The sequence below is a fragment of the Vipera ursinii genome (assembly GCF_947247035.1).
Source record: "Vipera ursinii genome assembly, chromosome: 3".
NCBI classification, from domain to species: Eukaryota; Metazoa; Chordata; class Lepidosauria; order Squamata; family Viperidae; genus Vipera; species Vipera ursinii.
This window is the reverse complement of record NC_139516.1, coordinates 108,006,179-108,033,669: the sequence shown is the minus strand read 5'-3', so window position 1 is coordinate 108,033,669 and position 27,491 is coordinate 108,006,179. Positions and strand designations below refer to the sequence as shown.

General features: G+C 39.5%; 1 protein-coding gene across 1 annotated transcript in view; it reads left to right on the top strand.

Annotated features, from left to right (window-relative positions):
• Nucleotides 1-24,895: 24,895 nt before the first annotated feature.
• Nucleotides 24,896-27,491, top strand: part of CACNA1E (calcium voltage-gated channel subunit alpha1 E) — a gene marked incomplete at its 3' end in the record, with an annotated part of 392,449 nt that continues 389,853 nt past the window's right edge. Inside the window, exon 1 of the mRNA XM_083358506.1 lies at nucleotides 24,896-25,440. Coding sequence (XP_083214632.1) covers nucleotides 24,989-25,440 — 452 coding nt within the window. The 5' untranslated portion in view covers nucleotides 24,896-24,988. The remainder of the gene's footprint in view (nucleotides 25,441-27,491) is intronic.

The following is a 27,491-nucleotide window of genomic DNA, read 5'->3' as shown; positions in this document are numbered from 1 at the left end:
CAAAGCCCATATCCGTATCATGCAGTCCGCTCTGGACAGGGCGGCCACAGACTGGATGGTGAACCTGCATGATTCCAACACCCCAGAGCTCCACAGCTTCAACCACTTCATGTCCTCTCTGAGAAGGCAATTCGAGGACCCCCTGGCTGAATGGAAAGCCCACGAGAAGATCAAAACAGTCAGGCAACCTGTTCTCTGTGTGGATGCCGCTTCCAGAAGTCCATTCTGGGCCTGGGCAACAAAAAAATAGCTACCCATTCAGCCGAACTGGTGCAAACTGGCCGAATATCGCCTCTGGGAACATCTTCAAAGAAAAACAAGAAAGTCCAGTTGCCTTGTGAAAAAGCATCTTTGGGATCAGTGTCTGAACTGTACTAGAGCAAGTGGGAGAAAAGCTGGATTAGGTCGCAAGTGAGGCAGCAGCTTCTCCAGTGTAGAAATGCAGATCTTCAGTGTAACTAATGAGAGACTGCTGTGAATACAATTAATGGGGCATCTCTTTATACTGAGCCGGAAACAAATTGACTTAGCTATTAAATACAGATTAAATACAACTGTTAAATACATATCTGGAATGGCCCAGGTGTAGAGTAGAATTTGGATTAGTGCAAATGCTTGAGTGTTGTAAATGTCCAATAATAATAAATAAAAGGAAGGAGTTAGCCCTGGGACTAAGACTACAACTACTATGATTTGATTAATTCTTTGAGGGTCCTTGATGCTCTCTGAGCTTGCTTGTTTTCTGGCAGATGTTTCATTACCCAAACTAGCACTGCTAACACTAATGATGTTATCTAGTTTGCAGATTGAAACATCTGCAAGAAAACAAACAAGCTCAGAGAGTACCAAGGACCCCTCATTTCAACCCCAAACTACAAATACTCTCCTTTATTGATTCATTCTTTGGCAATGTATCTAAATATATATTAATGTGAAGCGGCTGGGGATTCTCCTATTAGCCCCAGATAGCAAGCCTCTATTTAGGAATTATGATTTTTAGTCCATTTTTAGACTAAATACTCAGTACTGTAGAATCTAAATATAAAATATTTATGACATGAAATGAATTGGGGTTTTTTTTGTTTTCACACAGGCTTTCTAGATAGTAACCTGCCCCTTTCTTAAACTAGCAACTAACAATTCAAGGAATATATCTGTTATTCTATTGAGCAGACAAAGGGAGACAACTTTTCAGCTTGATGTCAGCTTGAAAATATCATAAGCCTTGTTGGCATGCAATGCAGCTGTAGCTTTAGGTTGAAATGAATATTTGAAAATATTTAAACCTGGCAAGTTTCCCAGGTTTGATTGTCATTGTTTCTGGACCAAGAAATTTCAAGATAAAATTCATATTTGGAATTTTGATCCTATAATAATAAAGGGCATGCAAATGTGCTCTGGTAAAGGATTTGTAGTTGGGACCATCTGCTTACCTAAGACAGCATGTGAAGCAGAACAGATTAGTGAAGAATTGCTTCAGATGGCAACTAACAGACTTTAGACTAGTCCTCAGCTTTGCTTTAATGCAAATATTAATAGTTTGATTTGTAAAAATTCTGTGTCTTTTCTGGAAGCCAGCCAAATTCCTGATTTTGTATGATAACAGCTATCTCAACATTTGAAGAATGAATGTACCGAACTTCACAGTTTTGACACTGGGAGGCTTCACATGAGACATCTTATAAGCTGTGAGCTATCAAATGTTATTACTGTTAGGCTGGTTATGTCCAAAACAAACAAATGAAGCAAACCACACTATGTTATACAGATATTGTCAAATTACAAATACTGTTGAATTTCAGCTATCACATGCATGTCAAGCTTGAAATGCTGTCAAATATTATAGGTATCAATGGCATGGATCTGTTTTTGAGGAAGCCTTGTGTTTTTGGAAATGATGCATCAATGAAGCTTTATATTGCTCCTAAAAATGTCCCCAAAATTCTTTCAATATGGAGTCATAGAGGTTCCTTGGTGTATGGAAAGTATGTGGAAAGTGTGGAAAGCTTTTTGTGAAAGTAAAAAGTAAAAACTATTGGGATGGCAATGTTAATATAATCAACTGTACAATTCTGAATTTGTATCAATTTGTATCACTATCCGGGAGAGAGATGACCTGTCCCCTCTCACTCATGCCACAAACACCTATAATTTAGATTATTGTAATATTCCCTACATGGTACTGCTCTTAAAAACCACTCAGAAGCTTCAGCTAGTCCAAAACACAGATGGGGAGTTATGAGTACAAGATGGTTTATTCATATAACCTCACAACTTTGAGAACTGCATTGAGATCTACACTCAGTAAACTTCTGGTTTTGATCCAAGGTGTTAGCTGTAACTTTAAAGCCACACACGCCTCTCTTTAGAACCAGTCTCTCTCTGGGACAGGCTGCCAGTAATTTCTGCCCATTCATTAAAATGTGGAAAATAAGAGTTCTTCCAGGTGTCTACTTTAGGCAAGGTCACCTGCAGGGACATGCGATAAGGCTTTCTTGACTGCTGCTACTCTTCCATAGAACATCATTTCTCTGGAGGATAGACTAGCCCCAATGCTCCTGAGGGTTTGAAAAGCAATGAAAACCTGACTTTTTAAGTTAGGTTCTGCATCTGATGTGTTTGATTTTGATTCCTTGTGCAGGAGAGTGTTTATATGAGTTCAATTGTTTAGTGATGCATGTGATAATTTGATTATGCATGTTTGTATATTGTTTTAACCTTGTTACAATATTTTACATGTACATGCATATACAATATTGTATATGTGCACTACTTAATACAGGTAGTGTTCACCTTACGACCACAACTGAGCCCAAAATTCTGTTGCTAAGCAAGACAGTTGTTATGTGAGTTTTGTCCCATTTTACGACCTTTCATGCCACAGTTGTTAAGTTAGTAATAGTGTGTTAAGTGAATCTGACTTTCCCATTGACTTTGCTTGTCAGAAGATCACAAAACATGATCACATGACCCTGGGACATTGCAACCACCATAAACATGAGTCAGGTGCCAAACATCCACAAATAATAATAATAAAGTAAAATATAAAAAATACAAAATATAAAAATATATAAAAAACAAAAATCATGAAAACAAAAGACAAGAGAAGAATAAAGGTACTCTGATTTTGTGGTGTGATGAACATGTAGGTTTAATTATGAATAAAAAGGCTAAAATTAGTATCAGAAGGTATGAATTGGTGTCATCTAGATTGTTGCAGGTGCATAAGAAACTTGGAATTCATTGGTACATAATAGTCGTATGTTGAACTCCAATGAATAGTAATAATGACAGAATCAGGGATGAGTTGGTGGAAAAATTGTGCAATATTCTGAATGAATGTGATCAAGGGAAATAAATTATTCTGCCAGGTGATATGAAAGAAAAGATGGGATGAGATGTGGGAAGACAGAAAAATGATTGGACCAGTCAGACACCAAAGAAAGAATGGGCATGGGGACTGTTTGCTGAATATCTGCTTAGAAAAAAGATGTAACATATGTTTTAAGTAATTCTATTCACTAGTATTCATAGCAACAGAACAAATATCAATGTAAATGTCTGATTTGCTTGTTTTAAATGAAGGACTGGAAACAATAGTGAAGGATACTCAAATGATGAAAGGTTCCAAATGTAATGCAGACTGGTTTTTGTCAGTGTTAAGAATGAATTTTGGGAAAAAAGAACACGGGAGAAAAAAGGTTTCCAGGGAGGGGGAGGATCCAACCCAAGAGTGCAAGAATGATTAAAAGAAGGAAAAAAAATACAGGTATTATATGAAAAAAGTACTAGTGTCTCTTGGCAGGGTGAATGGAAAGAGAAAATAAGGAAGGGTTTGAAAATTGCTTGGAATAAATAAATGTATTATATTACAGAATGGCACAGAAGTGTGTGAAATTATTCTAATGGGAAGTATTAAAAAGGATGTTTAGTGCAATGATGCAGTGAAAGAAACTCCAGATGAACAATAGTACATATAAGAGAATAATTGCCGCCAAAATAAATAAACAGAATAAAATAAATAAGAAAGAGGAAAGATATTATATAAATATACGGAGGGAAGAAATCTGCAAAAATATAGTCAAAACAGCAAGGAATGGTTAAGTTGAAAAGAAGGGCAGTGAAGCCAGCACAGCTTTGAAGTCAATAAAAAAATCCTTTGAAAGTGGACAAAAATATCTAAAACGTGAATGGAATTTTAAAACAAATAAAAGCTACTGAATGATTTGGGTGACTCTGAAGTAAGAGAATGCTGGAAGGGGTATTTTCAATACTGCTACAGGAATGGTAGTTAGATGTTGAACCTATAAAAACTAGGGTCTAATAAAAATGGATGAAAATGCTTTGAGAAAGTTAAAAACATTCAACTTTCAAAACTTTTTGAAAGTTTTCAAAACTTTCAATATTCATATTTTAAATTTTTCCACTTGTACTATATCTACATCTGTAGATAGTGCAGTGGAAAAATTTAAAATACGAATATGGTTTGGTTTTGAGTGGTTGTGCAATTTGTTTAACATACATAGAAAGACAGTCTCTGAACCTGACAATTAAAAAAAATGCTGTTAATATCCCTCTATATGAAGAGAAATGTAGCAAAAGTGTAAAAACAACAAGGGATTAATGAAGCATGCCTGGGAAAGAATTCTGATTGAAAGGTTGTAATGGGTGATAGGGGATAAAATTTGAGAATTGCAGTGTGGGTTTATGGAGAGTCTGTGCAGATAAACTTATGCTTTTTATGAGGCCAATGAGAAATTAATGAATGTAGAAAAGAAGTTACATACCATCAGAGAATAGATCTAAAAATTAAGACCCAGGTAGTAGCAGGGAAAATGGAACATACAATTGCACATTATCTGTAAACGGCAAGTAAATAAAGCAAATAGATGAACTTTATACATTTTTTTTACTAAATGTGCCTAAATGAGTGGAGAAATTTGAAGACCTAAAAATGTAGGGAGAAAGTTAGTCAACAATATTTCTTCTCTTGGGAGGACTAAGCTGGCAAGAATAGTCAACACTCCAGTAGACAAGCTCAGCTTCCAAACAGATCTTGACAACTGGAACGAGGGGCCCTATTCAACAACATGAAATTTAATGTGGAGAAAAGCAAGATTTTATACCTAGACAGGAAAAACCAAAGGTAGAAGTACAGAAACCTGACTCAAAAACAATAACTGTGAGAGGGACTTTGGAGTCCTAGTTGATAATCACTTAAACATGAGCTAGCAGTGTGCAGCGACAGCCAAAAAAGATAATACAATCCTTGGTTGTATAAACAGAGGCATAGAATCAAAATCATGTGAAGTATTAGTACAGCTTTATAAAGCCTTAGTAAGGCCATAGCTGCAATACTGCATCCAGTTTTGGTCACCACATTACAAAAAAGATATTGGGACTTTGGCAAAAGTACAAAGAAGAGCAACTAAGATGATTAAGGGCCTGGAGACAAAAACATATGAAAAATGGTTGCAGGAATTGGGTTTGGCTAGTCTAGAGAAAAGAAGGACTTGGGAAGACATGATAGCAGTATTCCAGTATTTGAGAGGCTGCCACAAAGAGAGGGTCAACTTCTTTTCCAAAGCACCTGAGGGCAGGACAAGAAACAATGGATGGAAAGTAATCAAGGAGAGAAGCAGCCTTGAATTAAGGAGAAACTTCCTAACAGTGAGGACAATTAACCAGTGGAACAGTTTGCCTTCAGAAATTGTGGGTGCTTCATCACTGGAGATTTTTAAGAAGACACTGGATAGTCACTTGTCTGAAATGGTATATGGTATATGGACTAGAAGACCTCAAAAGGTACCTTACAGCTCTATTCTGATTGATTGATTGATTATCTCTATGTCTAAAAAAGTGTAAATTGCACTCTTATATTCTCTTTGTTATGATGTAACTGACAGTTGGATATGGAAGGAGAAAGAAAATACTGAATGGAATGTAGTGAGAATGGGTTATGTGCTAATATATGGGTTGTGTCCAAAAAAAAAAGCAATGGAATGATGAATGAATAAGGACTTGGAGTGAATATGATTTGAATGCAAAAGTATGTGATTAGTATAAAAGAAGTAAAGCAAAGTGATTTACTATAGAGGGAATGAATGAGAACTGAATTGCAACAAAAGGCATGAGAGTGAATTGTCTGAGAGGAAGAATGACACTTTGCAGTCTAAGCTGCTTATCTTCCACTTTTGATCTCATGGGATATGCCAGTTAGGAATCGCTTATTCTACTTTATTATAAAGCTACATTGACAGAATCTTGCAAGTCTGGAAGTACAATTCTACCATCCCCTTCTCCTTTAAAATCCAGGAAATGAGGGACTGTCTCTTCTGAGTCTCTTGCCCCACCTACTATCCAATTGTGAGCTATGCTGTCTCTTATCTGACTTATCTGTTCCCTGGGTAGCATCTCTTGGAGCAGGCTCCCAAGGTCTTTCCTATGTACCATTATATACATTTTGCTCCTGCCTGTTCTTCCTCTTTAGCCAAATTCAGAAATCCAGTGGGTTGGCAATGGGGCTAGACTGAAGATCAGTCCAGAATATATCCACTTCAAGACATGGTGATTATTCTCCCACTTCTTGCCCTTCTCATTCATGGAGGAAAGGCAAGTGTTACTAGCTAGCTCCTATGTGGACTGGTCTCAATACTTGTCTTTTTCTTTTAGGGATTGTTCTCTCTTGACCAGTCCTTGTGCTTTTGTTTGCTTTCCCAGATACTTGCACCCCTCTGCCTTCATATACTATTTCCTTTGAAACTAATGCACACCTTCCTTCCTTCCTTCCTTCCTTCCTTCCTTCCTTCCTTCCTTCCTTCCTTCCTTCCTTCCTTCCTTCCTTCTTCGCCCTTAGGGTACCTTCATTGCTCTGATTTTCTAGCAGTGTAAGAGGCATATAGGTATGCACTATTACATGCCATTAATGAAATATTGAAAAATAGCTTATGTGATATACCAGAGTTTGAATTTGTATCAGATGCAAGAAGATAGTCATACTATGAAAATATGGTAAAATGATGGAGAGTCTGCTAGCTCAAGCCACATGGCCAGTTCAGATCTGATCTCATACCTCCTGACATGGCAGGCATATTACTTGTGTGTTGCAAAATCTTGCTCTCTCAAGTGTTGTATTATAAATGGTTGTCTGCATTTTCAAGTGTTGTATTATAAATAGTTGTCTGTATACAGAGCCTCAATGTGAAGTTACCCACAGTAGGATTATTTAAAAACAAACAAATTAAGATAAGGAAGTTAATGTGATATGGATATGGTAAAAGAGAGAGAGAGAGAGAGAGAGAGAGAGAGAGAGAGAGAGAGAGAGAGAGAGAGAGAGAGAGAGAGAGAGAGCGCGCAAGATAATTCTCTCTGAGATAGTTGACTTGACATAGCCATCTGTGAAACCTTACTTGGCTTCATTCTTTTCTGCTTATGTTTGCTTCTTCAATGACCATTTTCACATTCTTCTCACTGTGCTATATCTGCTATGTGCCAAGCATAAGAAATCAGGAGCAAGAGTGGTTCAAATAAATATAGGTTTATTGCAGGCTAACACTTGCTAAAAGAATCTGAACTACTTGTGGTCAAAGCAAATTGGCAGTAGAGAATTCTACTGAATTCAAAGTGGGTTGGACTTAGATCTCTTATGGGCAGGAAGAGACTCAAGATTGATGGTGTGCTTAACCCCTCCCTTCAGTTTAGCCTATCTTCTCCGACACATAATCTTTTTCTGAATTAGTGTTTTTAGTGTCAGAAAAGTTGTCAGAGAAACATCTACAATTACCTAAAGAACTCCCAATCTGGAACTATAGAGGAATTTTGAACAGAAGCTCAGAAACCATGTTGCCCAGCCTAGCTTCAAAATTATACCTGTGATTGTGCTGGAATGGAAAGAGAACAGTTTTCAGTCTTCAATCTGGTATTCCCTGAAAGGATAATCAATGACATGAGTGTGTGGCTTCTGAATAACTTAAATTGTGGCCACAACAGTTCAAATATCAACTGAGCAGCTTTTGAATTTTGATAAGACTTAACCTGATCTGTAAGATTATTGAGTGGATTAATACCAATCAGATGGTGCTCTTTTTAAAAAAATGTTAGGACAGTTCTGGACAGTTTAAACCAAAAAAGATGTAACTAAACCGTCAGGTCTATTGCAACATAAAATATAAGTAGAAACAATCTTTGGAGGGTTTTTTTATGGGTATGTATTTCAAAAAGCTTGTTCACACGAATTAAGAAAATTGCTTATTAGTGTGAGAAATGAAGCAGAATGACTAATAGATGAACTTATGAAAATATGACAAGGACTAGAAATAGGCTGATTCACTCATCTCCACCAAGAAATAATGGGCTCTATACCTCAAATTGGCTTTCTTAAAAATAGAACATTTAGAACTACAATGATATGAGCCTGTAAAATCTGTACATAGTATGTATAATGACAACCCATTTATGCATTTTCCATGTGCGCATATACTTTCTTGTTTAGATTCACTTCCTGTGACATTTAGAAACCTACACAAGGGCAGGAAAAACCTCAGATATGTCACAGCATTGATGAAGAAGAGGGCTGCTATATGCAAGCTTCATATAAGAGCTATAATGAAAATAATTGTGTGTGTGTAGACTCTATCATCTATATTTAAAATAAACCCAGAATCAGAAAGAAACATGCACAAATAAAGGTTCACAAACTAATTCAGATTACTGAGCAAAGTGGGCTATTACATTTTTTCAACCTTTTATTTATACAGTACAAATGCATTTTACAGAAGAGAACTGCAAACAATTTTATTGTACTCAAAATAGCAGGCAAGTTGGCAGACATCCAAAAATGATTTTTTTATTAGTTTATAATATATAATACAAAAGTACGAAATAAAATAGTAGGAAAATAGGGGAGGAAAAAGGGAAGGGAAAAGTGTGGGGGAAAAGGGGAAAAAAGAAAGAAAAGGCATTGACTTCCGGCTCCCTTTGGTGCAGTAGAATAAGGTAGTAACATCAAACCTCAACTTTTTATTTTCACATAATATATAAACTAGCCATTTCTATAATAAAAAAACCTATTAATTGGTAAATCCCCAAATCAAAGTTCCATTTTTTCCACCTCAAGCACAAAGTCAGGAAGTGATTTTCAAGTAGAAACAAAAGTAATTGTATTTTTTTTCTTTAATCAAAGGAGTCAGTTTAGCCATCTCTGCTAATTCCATCAACTTATGCAGCCATTCGTCCATTGTGGAAATCAAAGTATCCTTCCATTTTTGCATATAAAATAATCTTGCTGTTGTCAACATATATATCATCAAAGTTCCAATTTTTTCCCAAGTCTTTTTTCCATTAAACCCAGAAGAAATGTTTCTGGCTTTATCTTTATATTCACTTTGAGAGTCTTCTGTATTAAGAAGTGATGCCTACTGCAATTTTTCTTTGCTTTATCACATGTCCACCATAAATGATAAAAGGTTCCTTCTTTACATTTACATTTCCAGCATTCATTTGAAATATGTTTATATATTTTTGACATCTTACCTGGTGTTAAATACCAATGGTACATCATCTTACAAAATTGTTCTTTTTAAATTTGTAATTTAGTGTAAATTTTAGACCTTTTGTCCACATATTCTCCCATTGCTTCAGCATTACATCATATCCAGAGTTTTTGCCCACTGAATCATGCAGGGCTTTATGTATTCATTTTCCAAATTCAAAAAATTATTGTTGAAAGCAAAGGTTGGGATGGAGTTTGCCTTGAGAAGGAAATAATTGCTCTTCGATAGTAAGACATCTTTGTCTTACTATTTTCTGTCTTCCATCACTATTTTACTCACTGATCCCATTGATTAAATAATAGTTGGGGAGGAAAATAACTATTTGGAACCTGTCTGGATAAGTTTCAGTCAGGACAGTATCAAGCATAGACAGGTTAAGTGATAAATCCTGTGAACTAGACACTTCATTGGCAGCTTAATACAGCAATGTAATTTTTAGCTTTGTTGCTGCTCTTCCCACCAGACTTTTTTGCTGTATCCCCACCACTGTGGCCTCTAGCTCATTAGGCCTCACGAGCTCATCAGCTGCAGGGGCCTTTTTGCTAGGCCTCACGATCCACATACTACTCTGCCTCTAGCATCTGCCTCTAGTAGGCATGTCAAACTGCCGGATGCATTATACTGAAACCGCACCCACCCCATTGCTGGCAATGGGGAAAAAGTCACGATACATCGCGCGACGTCACATGATGTCGCGATACATCGCGTGATGTCACATGATGTCGCTAGTTTGACATGCCAGCCTTACAGGATTTCTTTGGTAGGTTTTCCTTATGTCTTCTGGCCTTCCCACCCAATCCAATGAAAGGCCTTTTCAAAGCCATGCAGTCACTGGGCAGCTAGACTTGACTGTTGGACTCCTGTTGGGACACATCCTGGCTTTGATGCTGCCCTGTCAGCTGCAGCATCAGGTGAGTTCAGCCGGACTTCTCTTTTCCAGCCAGTCAGCTCTATTCATCTTCAGCTCCCTTGATGAATAGACAGCAACTGTTTATTTCAGACAGCTTCATTGTAAAAAAGAAATCTCCCCTGGCTCCCAGTTGGGTATTATGTTGATGATACCATCAGCGTAGGCAGGCAGGCAGGGCTACTGGGCATTCCTTTCTCTCTGTTCAGCTGCTCTGTCCTTGCATACTGACTTTTACTTTGCCATATGAAATATTTAATCCAACCTTGTCCTAACTGTACTTCTGTACCACTGACACTGTATTGCCCTTATCATAAGACTCTAGATGGCTTGCTAGTAAGGAGGGTTTTTAATACTGTTCATAGAAATAAATTGCATGGTTGATGAGAATCGGGTTATACAAGAACTTCACTTTTTCTGTCTTGGTTCTTTATGCGATAAATAGCTGAATAGTACAATTTTTTCAAACCATCATATTCATCTTCTGAAACTTTGTATTTTGGATCAGATTGTGTGTGTGTTTTTAAATTTGACTATAACGCTGGTGACTAAACATGTGATTTATTTATTTATATATTTATATTTATTTGCCATCCATCTCATTTTGAAGCAACATGTACATTTTATGTTTATGTTTGTTTTATGTTTTATTTGATTTCTATACCGCCCTTCTCCCGAGGGACTCAGGGCGGTTCACAGGGCATATATAAATAGCGATACAAAAGTTAAAAGGAAATTAAACCAGTGCCCAATTAAAATACAACAATAATAAAATACTAAAAAACCAATTAAAAACCCATATTCCCCCATCAGGCCAGACCAGCTAATTCAAATAAGTGGGTCTTCAGCCCGCGGGGGAAGGATCGGAGGTCTGATGCCATCCGGAGCTCAACTGGCAGTTGGTTCCATAATGCCGGAGCACCCACAGAGAAGGCCCTCCCCCTGGGGGCCACCAGTCGACATTCCCTGACCGGAGGCACCCAGAGGAGGCCCTCTCTGTGGGCACACACAGGGCGGAGGGGAGTTGACGCCGGCAGCAGGTGGTCCTCGAGGTAACCCGGACCCATGCCATGTAAGGACTTAAAGATCATAACCAAGACCTTGAACCTCACCCAGAAGACAACTGGTAGCCAATGCAGCTCGCGGAGCAAAGGTGTAACATGGGAGTACCGGGAAACTCCCAGGACAACTCTCGCGGCCGCATTCTGTACCAGTTGGAGCCTCCGAGTGGTCTTCAAGGGAAGCCCCATGTAGAGAGCATTACAGTAGTCTAGGCGAGAGGTCATGAGCGCATGAGTGACCGTACACAGGGCATCCCGGTCCAGATAGGGCCGCAACTGGCGCACCAGGCGAACCTGGGTAAAAGCCCCCCTAGTCACGGCCACTATATGATCTTCCAGAGTAAGTCGTGAATCTAGGAGGACTCCCAAGTTGCGAGCCCTATCCACAGGGGGTAAGAGCTCACCCCCCATAGAAAGCGATGGAACATTTTGAATGTCCCGGGATGCCGGAATGTACAGCCACTCAGTCTTGTCAGGGTTGAGTTGAAGTCTGTTCCTCCCCATCCAGACCTGAACTGCCTCCAGGCAACGGGACATCACAGCGAGGGCATCACTGGGGTGGTTTGGGGTCGAAATGAAAAGTTGGGTATCATCGGCGTATTGATGATACCCAACTCCAAAACCACGAATGATCTCACCCAGCGGTTTCATGTAGATGTTGAACAGGAGAGACGAGAGAACCGACCCCTGAGAAACTCCACAAACGAGAGACCTAGGGGCCGATCTCTGCCCCCCTGCCAACACCGACTGCGAGCGTCCCAGGAGATAGGAGGAGAACCACTGAAGAACTGTGCCTCCCACTCCCAATCCCCTGAGACGCCGCAGCAAGATACTATGGTCGATGGTATCGAAAGCCACCGAGAGGTCTAATAGGACTAGGATAGAGGAATGTCCCCTATCCCGAGCCCTCCAGAGATCATTCACCGGAGCGACCAATGCCGTCTCCGTGCTGTACCCGGGCCTGAAACCCGATTGGTAGGGGTCCAAATAATCCGCTTCATCCAGGACCAGAGGGAGCTGATGCGCCACCACACTCTCAACAACCTTCGCAAGGAAGCGAAGGTTGGAGACTGGACGAAAGTTGTTCAATACAGCTGGGTCCAAGGCAGGCTTCTTGAGGAGAGGTCTCACCACCGCCTCCTTCAAGACGGTGGGGAAATTACCCTCACTCAAGGAAGCTGATATAACCGCCTGGAGCCAGCCTCGTGTCCTCTCCCTAGCTGCATAAACCAGCCAACAAGGGCACGGATCCAATAAACATGTGGTGGAGCTCAGCCTCCCCATAATCCTGTCCACTTCATCAGGGGTCACAGAATCAAACTCCTCCCAGATAACATTGACAAGACCGCCCGTGTCCTGATCGTCAGACTCTGCCCAGCTGGACTCCAAACCGGTCCGAATCCGAGCGATTTTATCCGACAGATGTTGACTAAATTCCTCGGCACGACCCTGCAAGGGATCCTCCCTCACCTCCTGATTAAGAAGGGAGCGAGTCACCCTAAACAGGGCGGCCAGGCGATTATCTGCGGACGCGATGAGGGTAGAGAAGTAATTACACCTCGCCGCCCTCATCGCTGCGAGATAAGACCTAATATAGGTTCTTAACTGCAATCGGTCGGATTCGGATCGGCTGGACCTCCAGCAGCTCTCTAGGCCCCGTTTCCGACGCTTCATCTCCCGGAGCTCCGCAGAGAACCATGGAGCTCGCTGGGATCTGCACCGGGTCAGGGGCCGCAAGGGTACAACCCGGTCAAGTGCCTCAGTGGCTGCCCTTTCCCAGGCTTCCACTAAGGCATCCGCTGAGTTGTGAGCAATGGAGGCAGGTGGGGACCCCAGCGCTGCTTGGAATCTATCAGGATCCATTAAACGTCTGGGGCGGTACCATCTAATTGGCTCCGTACCCCCACGGCGGGGGGTGGCAAAACGGAAGACCAGCTGCAGGAGGTGATGATCGGTCCATGACAGGGGCATAATAAATGGAGAGCCCCCACCAAGATCATCCAACCACCGTCCAGATAAAAAAATCAGGTCAAGGGTGTGGCCTCCCTCATGAGTTGGTCCAGAAATTACTTGCGTCTGGTCCTTGGCCGTCATGGAAGCCATGAACTCCCGAGCTAGCTCAGATGAGCCTCCCAGGGATGGTAGATTGAAGTCCCCCAAAACTATAAGTTTGGGGAACTCAATCACCAACCCCGAGAGGATATTGAGCAGCTCGGGCAGGGCTGCCGCTGCGCGACTAGGCGAAATGTACACCAGCAGCAAGCCCAACTGCGCCCCTGAACCAAATCTTACAAAGAGAGACTCACACCCGACTATCTGAAGAACGGTGGTCTCCCGCGGACGTAAGGTCTCCCTAATAATTTACATGTACATCATGTGATGTACAGAACATTTTGAATTCAAAATGATTCAAATCCAAAATCCTGCATTTTGAGTTTGAAATAGCCCTAAAAACAACTGTTTTGAGCTTGAAACAGAAGTGTTGTGCATTTGATGAATTTCCTCAAAGGTCAGAACAGCACAGAACAAATCTGATAAAGCTGGAACATCTAATCCATAATTTAAAATGTTTTGCACAATGAAGATATTTCATAAGATTTAAAGGATAACCTCAAGAGAGGTTGCATTTTTTGAATATAGAATCTCCTATTCATTTATCTCTAGTATCATCTATGGAAATGTCTTGAATAGCAGAAGATTGTTGCTTGGGGCTTTAGAGATGCCACCATAGGACTGGGGTTAGATACAACAGTGCTTTGATGCTGTTAAGGATAGTTTTAATAGTACTTTATTATATTGGATTAGAGGTAGGAGAATAAAGTTCTGATGTTTACTGCCATGAATGTGGGGTACATACTATCAGTGGAATGGGTTCACAAAAGGACAATAAAGATGGTCAGTGGCATGGAAAACTGAAGAAAAGTTGAAGGGATTTTCTTTATACAGTCTAGAGAAAATCAAAGTGAATGAATAACATTGTCCAAACATTACACAAAAGAGAATTAATATTGATAATAGATTCTCCCTTGCTAGAAGTCTTCAAGGGGAAGCTGGTGAAACATCAGCCGGGGGGGGATCTATACTCATTTTTTTTTGTAATACTAAGTATTTCATTGAGTGGTTTCCTTCAGTTCGATAATTCTCAGCTTATTGAATTGTTGGAAAAACCTTCCTTGAGCTTCTTGGGAGAAACATTTGATTATACTCAGTTTAGGATCTGCCTAATTTCAAACTGACACTTGGTGGTTTACAATACAAAACAAGTTTAGAACATTAAAAAAAAACAACAATACAAAAACATATAAACTATATGTGTTTTGGCCACTCAGTACAAAACATTTGAAAACACATTTGGGAAGATGCTCCGTCCATCTTAATGCAAGGACTCTGAAGGCCTTGCAAAATGCTATCAGAATAGGAGCCACAGAGATCTCAGGAGGGATCTCGTTCCAGATGGCATGGAAGCAGTTCCTGGATCCTGATAGATGACACTGTTTAATTAAACAAATCCTGAGCACACCAACCCTGATAGCTTCTATTGGAAAGACAGAAATGATGGGAGAGAAGCAGGTCCCAAATAATTTGGTTCTGTGCCATATAGGGCATTATAGGGTTACAATGAAAGTATATTGATATGACCTGGGGCTGGGCACGGAAGCGACACATCCGAAGTGAAGGGTTAACTCCCTTTTATTGCTCCAACTTTCTCCCCAAATTCTCACCATTTGCAGCAAGTCCAAGAGCAAGCTCTAAACCCGGGGTGTTAAACCCACAACGTCATATGACATGTTGTGACGTATCACAATTTTTTCCCCATTGCTGGCAATAGGGTGGGTGTGGTTTCACCATGATGGACCCTGCTCACGGGCTGGCAGTTTCACACCCTGCTCTAAACACACACACATGCCTCCAAGAGTTCCAGGCTGCTAAAACTTCAGGAGAGCAACACAGTTCAATGCATGTCCCAGAACCAAAGCTCTAAATACACCCACACCCGCCTCCATGAGTTCCTGGCTGTTAGAAGTTCAGGGGAGCAGCACAGTTCAAGGAGCTTGGTCCCTGGGTGTCCTCGGCACATGGTGGGTTTGCTGGCAATGCAGCACCACCTGGAGCAGAACTGTGTCGCTGCAAGGTCCTTCACAGTCAGACTAGGCACGGAAGGCAAAACAAAGCTCAGCAAGGCAAATTAACCAGTTGTCAGTAACAGCAAGCGTGGCCAGCAAAATGCAACGCTTGTTCCCGACAAAAACCCCTCCCCACAGCATCTGCTTGAAATCTATTTCCCAGGTGAGCCTTGTGAAGAGGGGTGAGACGTCCTCCTCCCAAGTAGCTGGGTCACCCTGCACTGATTCTGCCTCCTTTCCATTTGCCACGCTTGGGGATTGGGCGGGGAAGGCTCTTGCTCATCTCCTGACTCCGTTGCTCTTCTGCTCTACTGTCTGCCCCTTCAAGCTCTTCCCCCCTCGCTTGGTCATCCTGCCCCCTTTCTGCCTCTCTGACCTTTCTGAGGCCTGAGGGACCCCAGACTGCCTCTTCATCCTCCACTGGTCTTTCCTCTGGAACCATAGAGGCAGGTCCATCTCCCTCCATTGCCCCCAACTCCACCTCCAACTCCTCCTCAGATTCGAGCTCTGATGGGGCCATGACACATACTGGCAGCCAGTGCAGTCTCAAAACTCAAGATGTTATTTAGTCCTACAAGACATATCCATCACTGCCCATACCATTGCATTCTGGATGAATTGAAGTGTCTGAGTGGTCTTTGAGTACACTCATATGTAGAACCCATATGTTGCAATATATGAGCTGAAAGTAACCAGGATGTGAGTGACTGGTTGTCTTGCTGCTTCATCTCTAACTGCATCAGATGAAATAAAAAGCAGACTAAATGCTGTTTTAATGACATGGTATAAGGAAGTATTTTATCAGATAACATGATGGTCAGTTTAGAAGTTCTAGAAGGCTAGACAATTTCTTTATGCCTATTGTTGCAAATTAATACCCCCTTTCTCTATTTCTAATCTTCTTGACCATCGGATTTACTAGATTCTTTGGTCCTGCTGATATTATACCTATCTAACTGAAGAGAGACAGTATATATTGGACTAGATTTACAGAGAAGATTTCCTTGATTTTTTGTGACATTTGGTTAAGATGCACAAACTACTGAATTGCTTTAATTTCTGTCGTTATGCGGGAAGCTGCTTATATAAGGGGAAGGGGAATTGTGGCACTGGCAAAACCTCTGTGGATTGTCTCCTGTAGCTAACAAGACAGCATCATGAATCCTTTATGGGTTTTGACAGCTAAGAGTGAAGATGCTCAAGCAGTCCATTCTTTTTTCAAGACATACAGCTGTTTTATAACTGCTTCCTGGCATGCACTGGGATTGCAGAGCAGAAGAGAGATCTCAGTAGGACTGCCTGGTTTAAAGAGAAATTACTGCTGCACTGGATTGTTAGTTTCTATTTGTGGCTCTTTACTGGGCCTTGGCCATGCTGGGAAAGCAACTGGTGTAATTATATCATTCTCTCCCTCTCTGAATCAGCCTGCAGTGCCCTTTCTAACCCGAGGAAGTATGATATACAACTGCTGCCTGCAAGCATTGTCAGAAGTAGTACAATGGTGTTATTTATTATTTGGTGCCGACAATTGGACAGATACGTAAATAAAGTGATCCTGTTAACTAGAATTTACTTTTCTCTTCTGTTGCTGTCCAAATATATGACTCACAATATAATACTGGGCATGATCAGATGTTTTCAAGGAATAATAATACTTTAATAGTATTAAATAATAATAATTAAATGCTTTATTTTAGGGCAAGACCAAGTATGTAAAATAAAATATTACAAGTACAATAAACAAAAAAAATCCATAAAAGAAAGTGTAAAAAAAACAATAAATGCTATTAATAGCATAACTGCTATTATGAAGATCAGATGTCACTTAATAAACTTTCCTTTTATTCTTTGTCTTTTCTACTTCTATTGCTTTTTACTTACTTTCCACTTCTCTTTATACTTCATACTTTCAACTTACAATTTTATTGTATTTTTATTTTGTTGAAAACCTCTTTAATTCAAATATTTTTTAAAAAAATATGTGGAAGCTTGTGGAAGGCTATTTCTGATCATGTTTCAAAATTCACATCAAGATGATCCTTTCCCTGCATGCACATAACCTAGCACAGAAATATGCCCTGGATAAGACTACTTCATGTAGCAAAGCGATCTATACCCAGTATTGACTGATAATATACACAACTTTCATGATACCTATTAATTAATCATGATTTATGATTGTTTTTGGGTGAAGGTTCTAAATGTAAAATGTTTCTAATAAGGTGTACTTCTTCATCTGTAGACATTATCTAATTGGCAATTAAAATGAGAATGCCCTGGATTTGTTTTCCTCACTGCCTTCTATTCAGTTAGTTGAGAAAAGTGGCAAATTCAATTTATGTTTTTCCTTGTTAAGATGTAGTTAATGAATAGACAGGCTGCTTGGAATATATGAATGGACATTATATTCACTGATATGGCTTCTCTAATTGGTCACATATCATTTTGCCAAAAGTACTCAAGGAGGAATAGGTAATCTGTTGCTTTCCAGATAATTCCCACAGTCCAAAAGCTATTGCTGACCATGGTTAAGTTCAATACACCTGAAGGGTATTTCTGTTGTAATAGAGTTGTATAGTTTCTATATTTAAGAGAGATTTTGCTGTTTTTGCTGTTTTTCTATATTCAACTTGTCTGCTCAGACATTTCTATGTGAAGGAATAACAATGGATTCTAGGACATGTTCATTTAGTTAAAACTTTTATATACTGATATTCAGACAGAAAAGATTCTTATGGTACTTGCAAGGATCAGCAACAGGTCAAATATTACCCTGAAAAAGTAAACAAACTCCATCTTCTCTGATCTATTTTTTTTTAAACGTGGCAAACCATCTGTCTTCATTTCTATTCTATGCAACACAAAGCAACACTTTGGAGTGTTGCTCAGTTTGTATTATTAGATGCAACTGATCCCCTTCAACAGATTAGAATAGGAAACTCCTGGGGGAGTTTCATGCTAGTGTCCTCTTGGGATTCTAATGACCAATAATGGAGTTCCCCTAGTAATGATATTGAGAAGGCCTGCTAGAACTGTCCTCTCTGGCCTCATTCCCCCAGTTTAAAATTCCTTGCATCTGTAATTCTAAGCCATTTCCTTCAAGCTAGTCACAATATTTGCTGCCACATAGACAATACACTATTGCAACAGGTGAAGTTGTAAGAAAGCCACTGCAAATGAGAATCAAAGTAAATGCTGTAGATTCCAGGAGAAAATTTGGTATCTAGTTGTACAGTGCCACCTACTGCCTTATATATACCATTGTACATTTTTTTCTTTTAATCAGGTCTTAAGCTCTCCAACTAATTTAAGTAAACTTATTGAATTGCCTGTGGAAACAATGGGTGTCAGTGCACAAGGAAGGCCTTAACATGCAAACCAATTTGCAAGCATACCAGAAATGATTAACCAGCCATTGTAGTGTATGGTATGAAATTGAAATTTTTTAGTAAGTTTTTGCTTCCAATAGGCAAATGATGCTAAAGATGGGCCCTTACCTGGAATTCTTAACACTTGTTTTATTAAGGTACTGTATATGTATTAGACAAAAACATTGTCAGGTTTATGGAGGCAGGGCCATAAAATAGGAAAATGTAAGCGGATGGGTGATTCTTGGTTCCAATTTTTTTATTTGTAGTTGATTTTGCCCCCATTTGATTCTATCTTTGTTTTCTCCCATATCCTTTTCAATTTTCGTTTCCCTTGCCCTCTATTTTCTGCAAGCCAACAACTTTATCTTCTTGCCAGACTTGATTGTCTCCTTGCTTTATCTGCCGCTTTACCTCAGTTCTCTACGTCTTTTTCTTTAGACATTCCAAGAGATGGCCAAAATGGTGAGAATGTATATGGAAAGCTGGCTATGAAGACTGGCTATTGTAGAGTAGGATGGTGAGTGCTGTTCCAGTTTCTTCTCTTTACATTGAGTGACTTTCTAATAAGCTATATATCTTTGCGATAATATAAATGTAGCCAGTACATAATGGTAGCTTTTGTGTGGTGAGATCTTGCTGAAGTCTCATTGCCAATTGTAAGTAACTTTAGTTATTCAGATTACTATGTGGTTGTTCATTGGTATCACTCCTTTTTTTTAAAAAAAAAGAAATGTCTAATTGAAAATTTAAGCAAACAAACGAGTAGGCTAAGGATTAGTTAGAATGCTTCCCCAAACCAATGCTGTTCGTGGGTGGAATGAACTGTTTGTGTGGAAAATTATTCAGTCATTTAATGCGACACAAGTCAGACACAGATGTAGTTACCACCTCACTAGATTTTAGCTGCAGATCATTTAATCATCTTCAGATAATTTAATACTCCTCAGTTGTAAGATAAAAGAGTCAGTTGAATCAAATGACAACTCACATATTTTGTATATAAGTGATGTCCGCCTGTCTTGGAGATTATTTTCTTCAAAAGACTTTGTACTGATGGTTGATTAAGCAAATGAAGAATAGCTTGCTTATGTGTGAACAGAACTCTGAAATCAGATATTCAATGTGCTCAGAAGCGAGCCCATTAATCCTTTATCTGGAAAAATGTGAGATTTGGATGAATGAGACATTTTATGAGGTTATATTAATAAGCTGCTAACCTTATTTGCCTGAGCAATACAAAGCCTCCAGTCTAGTTCCTTGCTATAATTATGATCAGGTTTGATCCTGGTCAAGAGAGGCAACTATGAATTACTTTATTGGATGAATTCTCCCCACCACCCCAGTCAGACTCTGGTTACTTCTCAGAATAGCTCCTATTTCTTGCAGTCATCATAACGGACCCTCTAAATTAAAATTGGCTTTTTCAAAGGAAGAGTGCTTAAGACACCTTCCTGATTTCAGGATCAAGCAGTCTTACATTGGCTTCTGACTATGGCTAGAACAACCCAGCTGCTCTAAACTTATAAGAGTAATGCTTGCTGAAATCTGAGAGTGTCCCAAGTTTTCTTCTGTGGCAAAATGTTTTTCCATGTTACTATATTTATTCTTAAGATGCCTGAGAATTTATTTAGAGCTCTCTTGGAAGTGATTTTACATTTTTTTGATTATTATGGAGCCATCTTTCCATCACTCTGAAGCTTTCCTGGCTGCCCACACTTTCCAGACTGGAAAACAGCAACAGTGGGGGGGGATTTCCTCATTTCCTCAATTCATAATTGAATTGAAGTGGGGAAGTCATGCAGAGTACCCCAAATTGCTGGAGAGATGAATGATAGGACATTTACATAATTTGCTTTCTTCTGTTAATTATTGAAGGGCAAGAATGCCACATTACAGCCATGAGAATTATTTTGAAATTCTCTATTTTTTTAAAAAAATGAATTCTAAAGCACATTTACATTTATCATATGACAGTAGTAAATGCAGAATTTTTCTGCGCACAACTAGTTTGTGGTCTCTAGCTAATTCCGTCCTCAATTTTGGAATGAACTGATCATGGTCCTGATTTTTTCAAATAAACCACAGCAGGGGTGTCAAACTCACCCTGTCATGTGATGTGTTGTGATTTTTGTACATTGCCAGAGCTGGGGTGGGCGTGTTCTCAGTATGATGCAACCAGCTGGCAGTTTGACAGCCCTGAACAACAGCCTCTGCTGAAGGTATAACTTTCCAGGCTCCAGTCTGGAAGAAAACAGCAGAACAATAATAATGAGTTATAGATAGATGGAGAGATGGATGGGGGTAGAAAGTGAAAAAAGAAAAAGAGGGATAAAAAATTAAACCATAACCATATACTGTTGTTTCTAATAAGAACAGTATATAATTGAAACAAACAAATACAGTAAATAAAGCAGGATGCAGATTGTACTGTTCGCAGAATATCCCATATTCAATTATAACTGACTACAGATGAACTTCCCAGATTGATGACTCTCTTTTTTTCATTTTGTCCAGCAGAACTTCCTTCATTCTGTCATTATGTTCCTTTAATGGATATGACATTTAAAAGAGCTAAAAAAAGGGTTCTGGTCATTAGTCACAAGTAAGCTTGTATGTCCTCCTATCATGGCCAGTTTAGACAAAACTTTAACCATAGAACCAATCACAATAATCAAACCAGCCAAACTCATAAAAATATGTTGACTGAACTCACTAAAGCTCTTCCATGACAACTTTAATCACATATCAATGGATAATAGCAAGTTTGTGTCTGTGGATAAAATGGGTCCTGAATAGCCATTTTCCCAGGCAGAACTTAATTTTGTTTGACCTCTGGGACTATGCAGGATCATATGGTGCCCTAATTCAAATTTGAATCCATAGTCATTCTTAAAATTAGGAACACTGAATGTGAGAAAGTATTAATCCTTTCCCAGCATTACAGCGTATTTGATTATGTTTATTTGTAATTTACATTTATAAAGTTGTTGAACTCACAGCAACTTTGTATGGCATGCAGATTTAAAACAAGTCCACAATACAATTAGCCAATGAAAAAAGGGTAGCTATACCAGAAGGAACAGACATAGTACAGACAAACAAACATAATGCAGTCCAGATGGACATATGTTCCAGCCTAACCTGAGGAAAAAGCAAGGTCTACAAGATTTACTCCAAGGATAGCAGGATATTTGAATCTTTGAAACCAGAATGTAATACAGAAGGCACAGTACCTAGAACCCAACAGGTGCCTTAACAGATGGAATTCAGAGCATGCCCACTTCTTGTCAGATTTTATTTGATGGATGGAAACAATGAAAGAAAGGAGTCTCTCACATGCGAGGTAACAAACAACATTCTGAATATACCCAGAAATTCTCTGGCAAGCAGTTCAGCTCCCTCAGCAAAAGGATTATGTAGGCATGTTGGAACATACCCAGAATTGTTCACACCACTGCATTCTGAACAGGATGTGGTTTCTGAGTGGTCTTCAAGGGCTGTCTCATGAAGAGCACATTGAAATAGTCCTCTCACAAGGTATTTAAGGTACAAATGACTATGAGAAGGTTTGCCAGTCAAAAAGGCACTATTGGCACATCAGACAATTCTATGCAAATTACTACTAGGCTACAGGAAAAAGCTGCAAGTCTAGGTTTAGATCATATTACAGCTACTCTGATAAAAATGACAAATCTAACATGTGACTGCCTTGTGTGTGTTCCATGATTTCCATGTGAGCCGTAAACCTCTGAGCCAGTCCAGAATTTATCTCAAATGAGAGCAAGTTAAAGTCTTTAGTGGCAGAACTGAACAGCTCAGGCAGAAATATTGCTGCACAGTAGGGAGCCGGATACAGCAACAACAAACATAATTGCTCCAACTTTAATGACAGGATCTCACATCTGGTCTCACAACTGCTTATTTGTGATGCAGCAGCTACTTAATCTTCCCAGACAACAACAGCTATCCACCATATCCCTCTCTGGGTTCATGGCTGGTGCCCACAGTCAAAACCCAGGTGGAAACAATTCCAAGAGGGGAATGCCATCTTCCAGGTTCATCCAGGTTTCGGTTATACATACCAAGTTAGCCATTTCATCCTTGATAAGATCACGGATGAGGGAAGTTTTGTTACAGATTAACACAGTATTTAGCAGCAACAAACAGAGCCATTGCCCATAAGGATCTGAAGGTCTGGCATCAGGGCTGAATACTCTCACCCTCATTTTACTAGTTTAGTGTGTCTGTGGCTGCATGTATAAATGTTACCTATCTTTGAAATTTAGGACTGTTCATCTTATCTCTTTGATTTTATTCTTCCCGCCAAATAAATTATCTAGAGGAACAAACTCTTCAGGTATTATCAATCTGAAATAATTTTATGTGTTTATATGAGTGGGCAACTTTATTGTCACCGTGAATGAGAATTTGAGATCTTTCTGTTCTGCTTGATATGAAATTTTGTAGAACTTTGAATGTTGTCTAAACATTCATCGTTAGCCAAGATTGAATCTAGATACTAGTGTGTTACTTTGGGGTCTCCTATAAAAGATTCAACTACATTTTTTAAATTATGTAAGTGATGAATAAAAGAATCCCTAGTGATTCAGTGAATACTATATGCTTTTGAATCCTTGCCTAGTCCTCATCTGTGATCTATATTGGGAACTCACTTCTTATAGTATTGATCTAATAATTATTCATCAGCATATCCCCCCCCTTTTCACCTCAAAATGTATTTGTTATTCCAGTACATAGGAGTGCCTTCAGGCAGATGTTGATATGCTTCCTTCCTGGATTTCTTCCCTTAGCCTCTGCCTCCTCCTTATTGATGAGTCTTTATAAGCCAGAAAGACATATTCCACTGGTGCCATCTCATTTAAATGTTGATTGTGCTTACTTCTAGCAACATCAGTTGCATGGCAAAGTCACCAACAAGCCCTGAGGTATATAGAGTCTGGCAATATTCTGTAAAAATGTTTATTTCTGCATTACTGTTTTCAATAAATAGGAACAGAATCTGATCTTTAGATACCGGATTTAATGTGATGTTAGCGTCCTTGGGCTATTATCTGTTTTATTTAATGCCTTCTCTCATCTGATGTCATTTAGTTTTGTTGCACAACTTCATAATTCCCACGCAAGATGTCTAATGGTATTTTGAATGGGAAACTTGGAGATTATAGATTAATACTGCAGAGACTGCAGAATTGGGGATATCTAAATAGATTTGGGAAAATGTGTGCCTGAGAAATAAAAATAAGGTATTCATGAGCATATCTCCTTCCACTACAATTCTGTGTTCACTCCTTGCATGGAGTAATCAAGAAACAGAGATGTCATTTTCCATTATCCACTTCATCTAGGTAGAGATACAAAAAGGATACCTTGCTTGAGGGATCTGCAGAAGATACTAGGTTATATATGAGATGCCCAAATGGCATTTACAAAATCCCATCATTTCCTGCTAGGAACATTACGGAAATGTAAGGAAGTACCTTACATTGAGTCAGACTGCTAATCCACCTAGTTCAGTCTTTCCTTTACAAACTAGCAGCAGCCCTTCAATATTGCAAAGAGGTTTTTTTAAAGCTATAATTGAATGGGAGCTGAGACTTTTTGCATGTAAGATTTGCATTACTTGCAATAGATGGAAATGCCTGGGCCTGTAGGGCCTGAACATAAGTTTTATATCACAAACACTTTCAAGCTGAAATTCATCTCACAGGATATTAGAGGAAAGTGTGAAATAAGTACTTCCCACATTCCTTCAACCAAGTAGGTTCTGATACTGTTCATTTATTATGTAGCATTGGCTTTTAAAAAAAAAGTAAAATGCAAACAGGCAGCTTTTTTCAGAGGACAGTCTCTATTATGTATAGTCTTTCTTCTCTCATTTAAAATAAGCCACAGGAAAAAGCTTGTCGGTAACTTTTCTCCCCTTGTTTTGCTTCTTTTAGAGTGATGTTCCTGAATGGTATTCATGATGCTCAGCCTTGGCACATGTTCCCTAAGTGCTCACATGCTTTCTGAGGCAGGTTCTTTTTCTCCTGGAGGAACCACCACTGAGCTAGGCAGTGGAACCCAGAGATATGTGCTGGCCCTACCGGAGGAAGAAGCATGGCGGAAGCACCGGCTGGGCCTGATGCAGCCTGCTCATTCCTGTAGCTTGCTGGAGCCAGACAGCCTCATCTCACGTACTACCAGCTTTGATGCTCTCTATGAGTTGCAGTCCCAGGAGAGAGAATCCACACTGGGTTTGGATGGTAGCAGCACTTTTGACTTAGGGCAAAGCCAACTTATCCCTGTGAGCCCTGAAGTCATCAAACGCCGACGAGGGGGGCTGATTGAACAGCGAGATATCATCAAGGCTCATGAAGCTCATAAAATGCAGAGCACACCACAGGCAAGGCGGAAAGAATGGGAGTAAGTACCAGACTGAGTTCAAAGACTGCCTTTCCCATCCTGAAAAATTAGCACGGGACCTTATACTTTAGGTCTTCTCTTTTCCTGAGGTAAAAATCTGAGAGAGATTCATAGCTGAACGAGCTGCTTGGTACAGAAGGACACGGAAGCCTATTTCCCACCTCTGAGCATTCTCTTTCTACCCTTTCATTAAAATTAAACTTTTTCAGAGAATTTCCTCCAGAATATAATCGCTTCACTTATTTTTAATCCTGCTATTCCAATTTAAATAGCAGAGTTTCTATACCTAGCTCATTTCATTTGTGGATAGGCTTTTTTTTTTGCTTTCATTTATATGTAAAAAGGCCCTAGATTTAGTCCTTGATATTTCCAAAAGGAAATGCCTATGTCCAAAACCTTACTGAGCAACTCTCAGTCATTTGAATAAATCTTGTATTCATCATTTTGTCTTAGGAGAAGCCAGTCTCTCTCAGGTGTGAACAACCAGAGCCACATCTGTACAGTTTGAACTAGCTACTTTATTGGTCTCTGTCTACATTGCAGGAATCTTCCCAAACTGGCAGCTTTCACCTGGGAAAGATTAGATAAGATTGAAGGTGTTTGGGAGGTGATGGTAGTGGTGGACCTTGGTCCCTTGTGTTTATGTAATTCCCCACTTGAGCACTCCTCCCTACTGGGACAGTTTCCTAAGTATATTGTATACCATACAGCATTTTGTATAGGAAAACCTCTATCCATTTTTTAAGAATGATAGTATAATTAGGAAGACTAAGAGGGATCCTTAAAGCCTTGATATATTTAAAGTTCTTATTCTGAGATAGGATTTCCTCTGTCCCAGGTCCTTGAATGTTTTAATTAATACCACTAAGTCATGGTATAAATTGAAATAATAATTTGTTGTTGCTGCAAGGCTTGGACTAACCCAAATTTAACTCTCAGCCCAACTCACCCCACAGAATTGTTGTTGTGGAGAAAACAGGAAGAGGAAGGTATGTTGGATATTTTTGTGGCCTTGAGTTATTTGTAAAAATATTAAAGGTGGGCTATAAATAATCAAATAAAATATAATTTATCTAAGCCACATTTAGGAATAATAACCAAATGAGCTTGACTAGAATTCTGTATCTTAAAGGTGGCATTTGGGTAATATCTTGGACATGATGCACAAAAATCTCATATTGGCATTCTATTGTGCATTCTGTTATTATTATAAAGTGGTTACAGTATATTCTGCAATTTGAATAACTGCACGCGGTGGCTCAGTGGGTTAGGACGCTGAGCCTGTTGATCAGAAGGTCGGCAGTTTGGCGGGTCAAATCCCGAGTGCCATGTAACAGAGTGAGTGACTGTTACTCGTCCCAGCTTCTGCCAACCTAGCAGTTTGAAAGCACGTAAAAATGCAAGTAGAAAAATAGTGACCACTACGGTGGGAAGGTAACAGCGTTCCGTGCACCTTTGGCATCTAGTCATGCCGGCCAAATGACCTCGGAGACGTCCTCAGACAAGCGCTGGCTCTTCGGCTTTGAAACGGAGATGAGCACCAGCCCCTAGAGTCATATATATATACAGAAGAGAAAACTGCCATAGAACATTGCATCATGGGGTCCTTCCATTTTTCTGTTTTTCTCCACCCACATTGCAAGTGCATTGGAAAGGTTAACAGAAAAAAAGGTAGAGGATGACTTTTAGTTATGGCCAAAAGGTATAGAAAAGAAATTACAATTACTGTGTATTTATTTGTCATTTCCCCCCCTCAAACATAAACCCCAGAACTGGCTTCTGAAATCAAGGCTGCATCTGTCCTCTGTTGAAATGGGCTGCCCTGGAGGGATAAAGGTTTGCATATCCATTCCTCAGAACCATTGTTTCAGATTTCTGAGTTGTGTGGCTCATGGCTCTTTTTTAATGTTCATTATTTCAGTAATTATCTGTGATTATTAGTAGATGTTTTATTCTGACAAATACTTTTTCTTTTCAAAAAGCTGTTTGAGAATGTCTTATCATCATGCCATGTCCACAGAGGTCACAGAACCTGTCAGTTGTGCTGAACA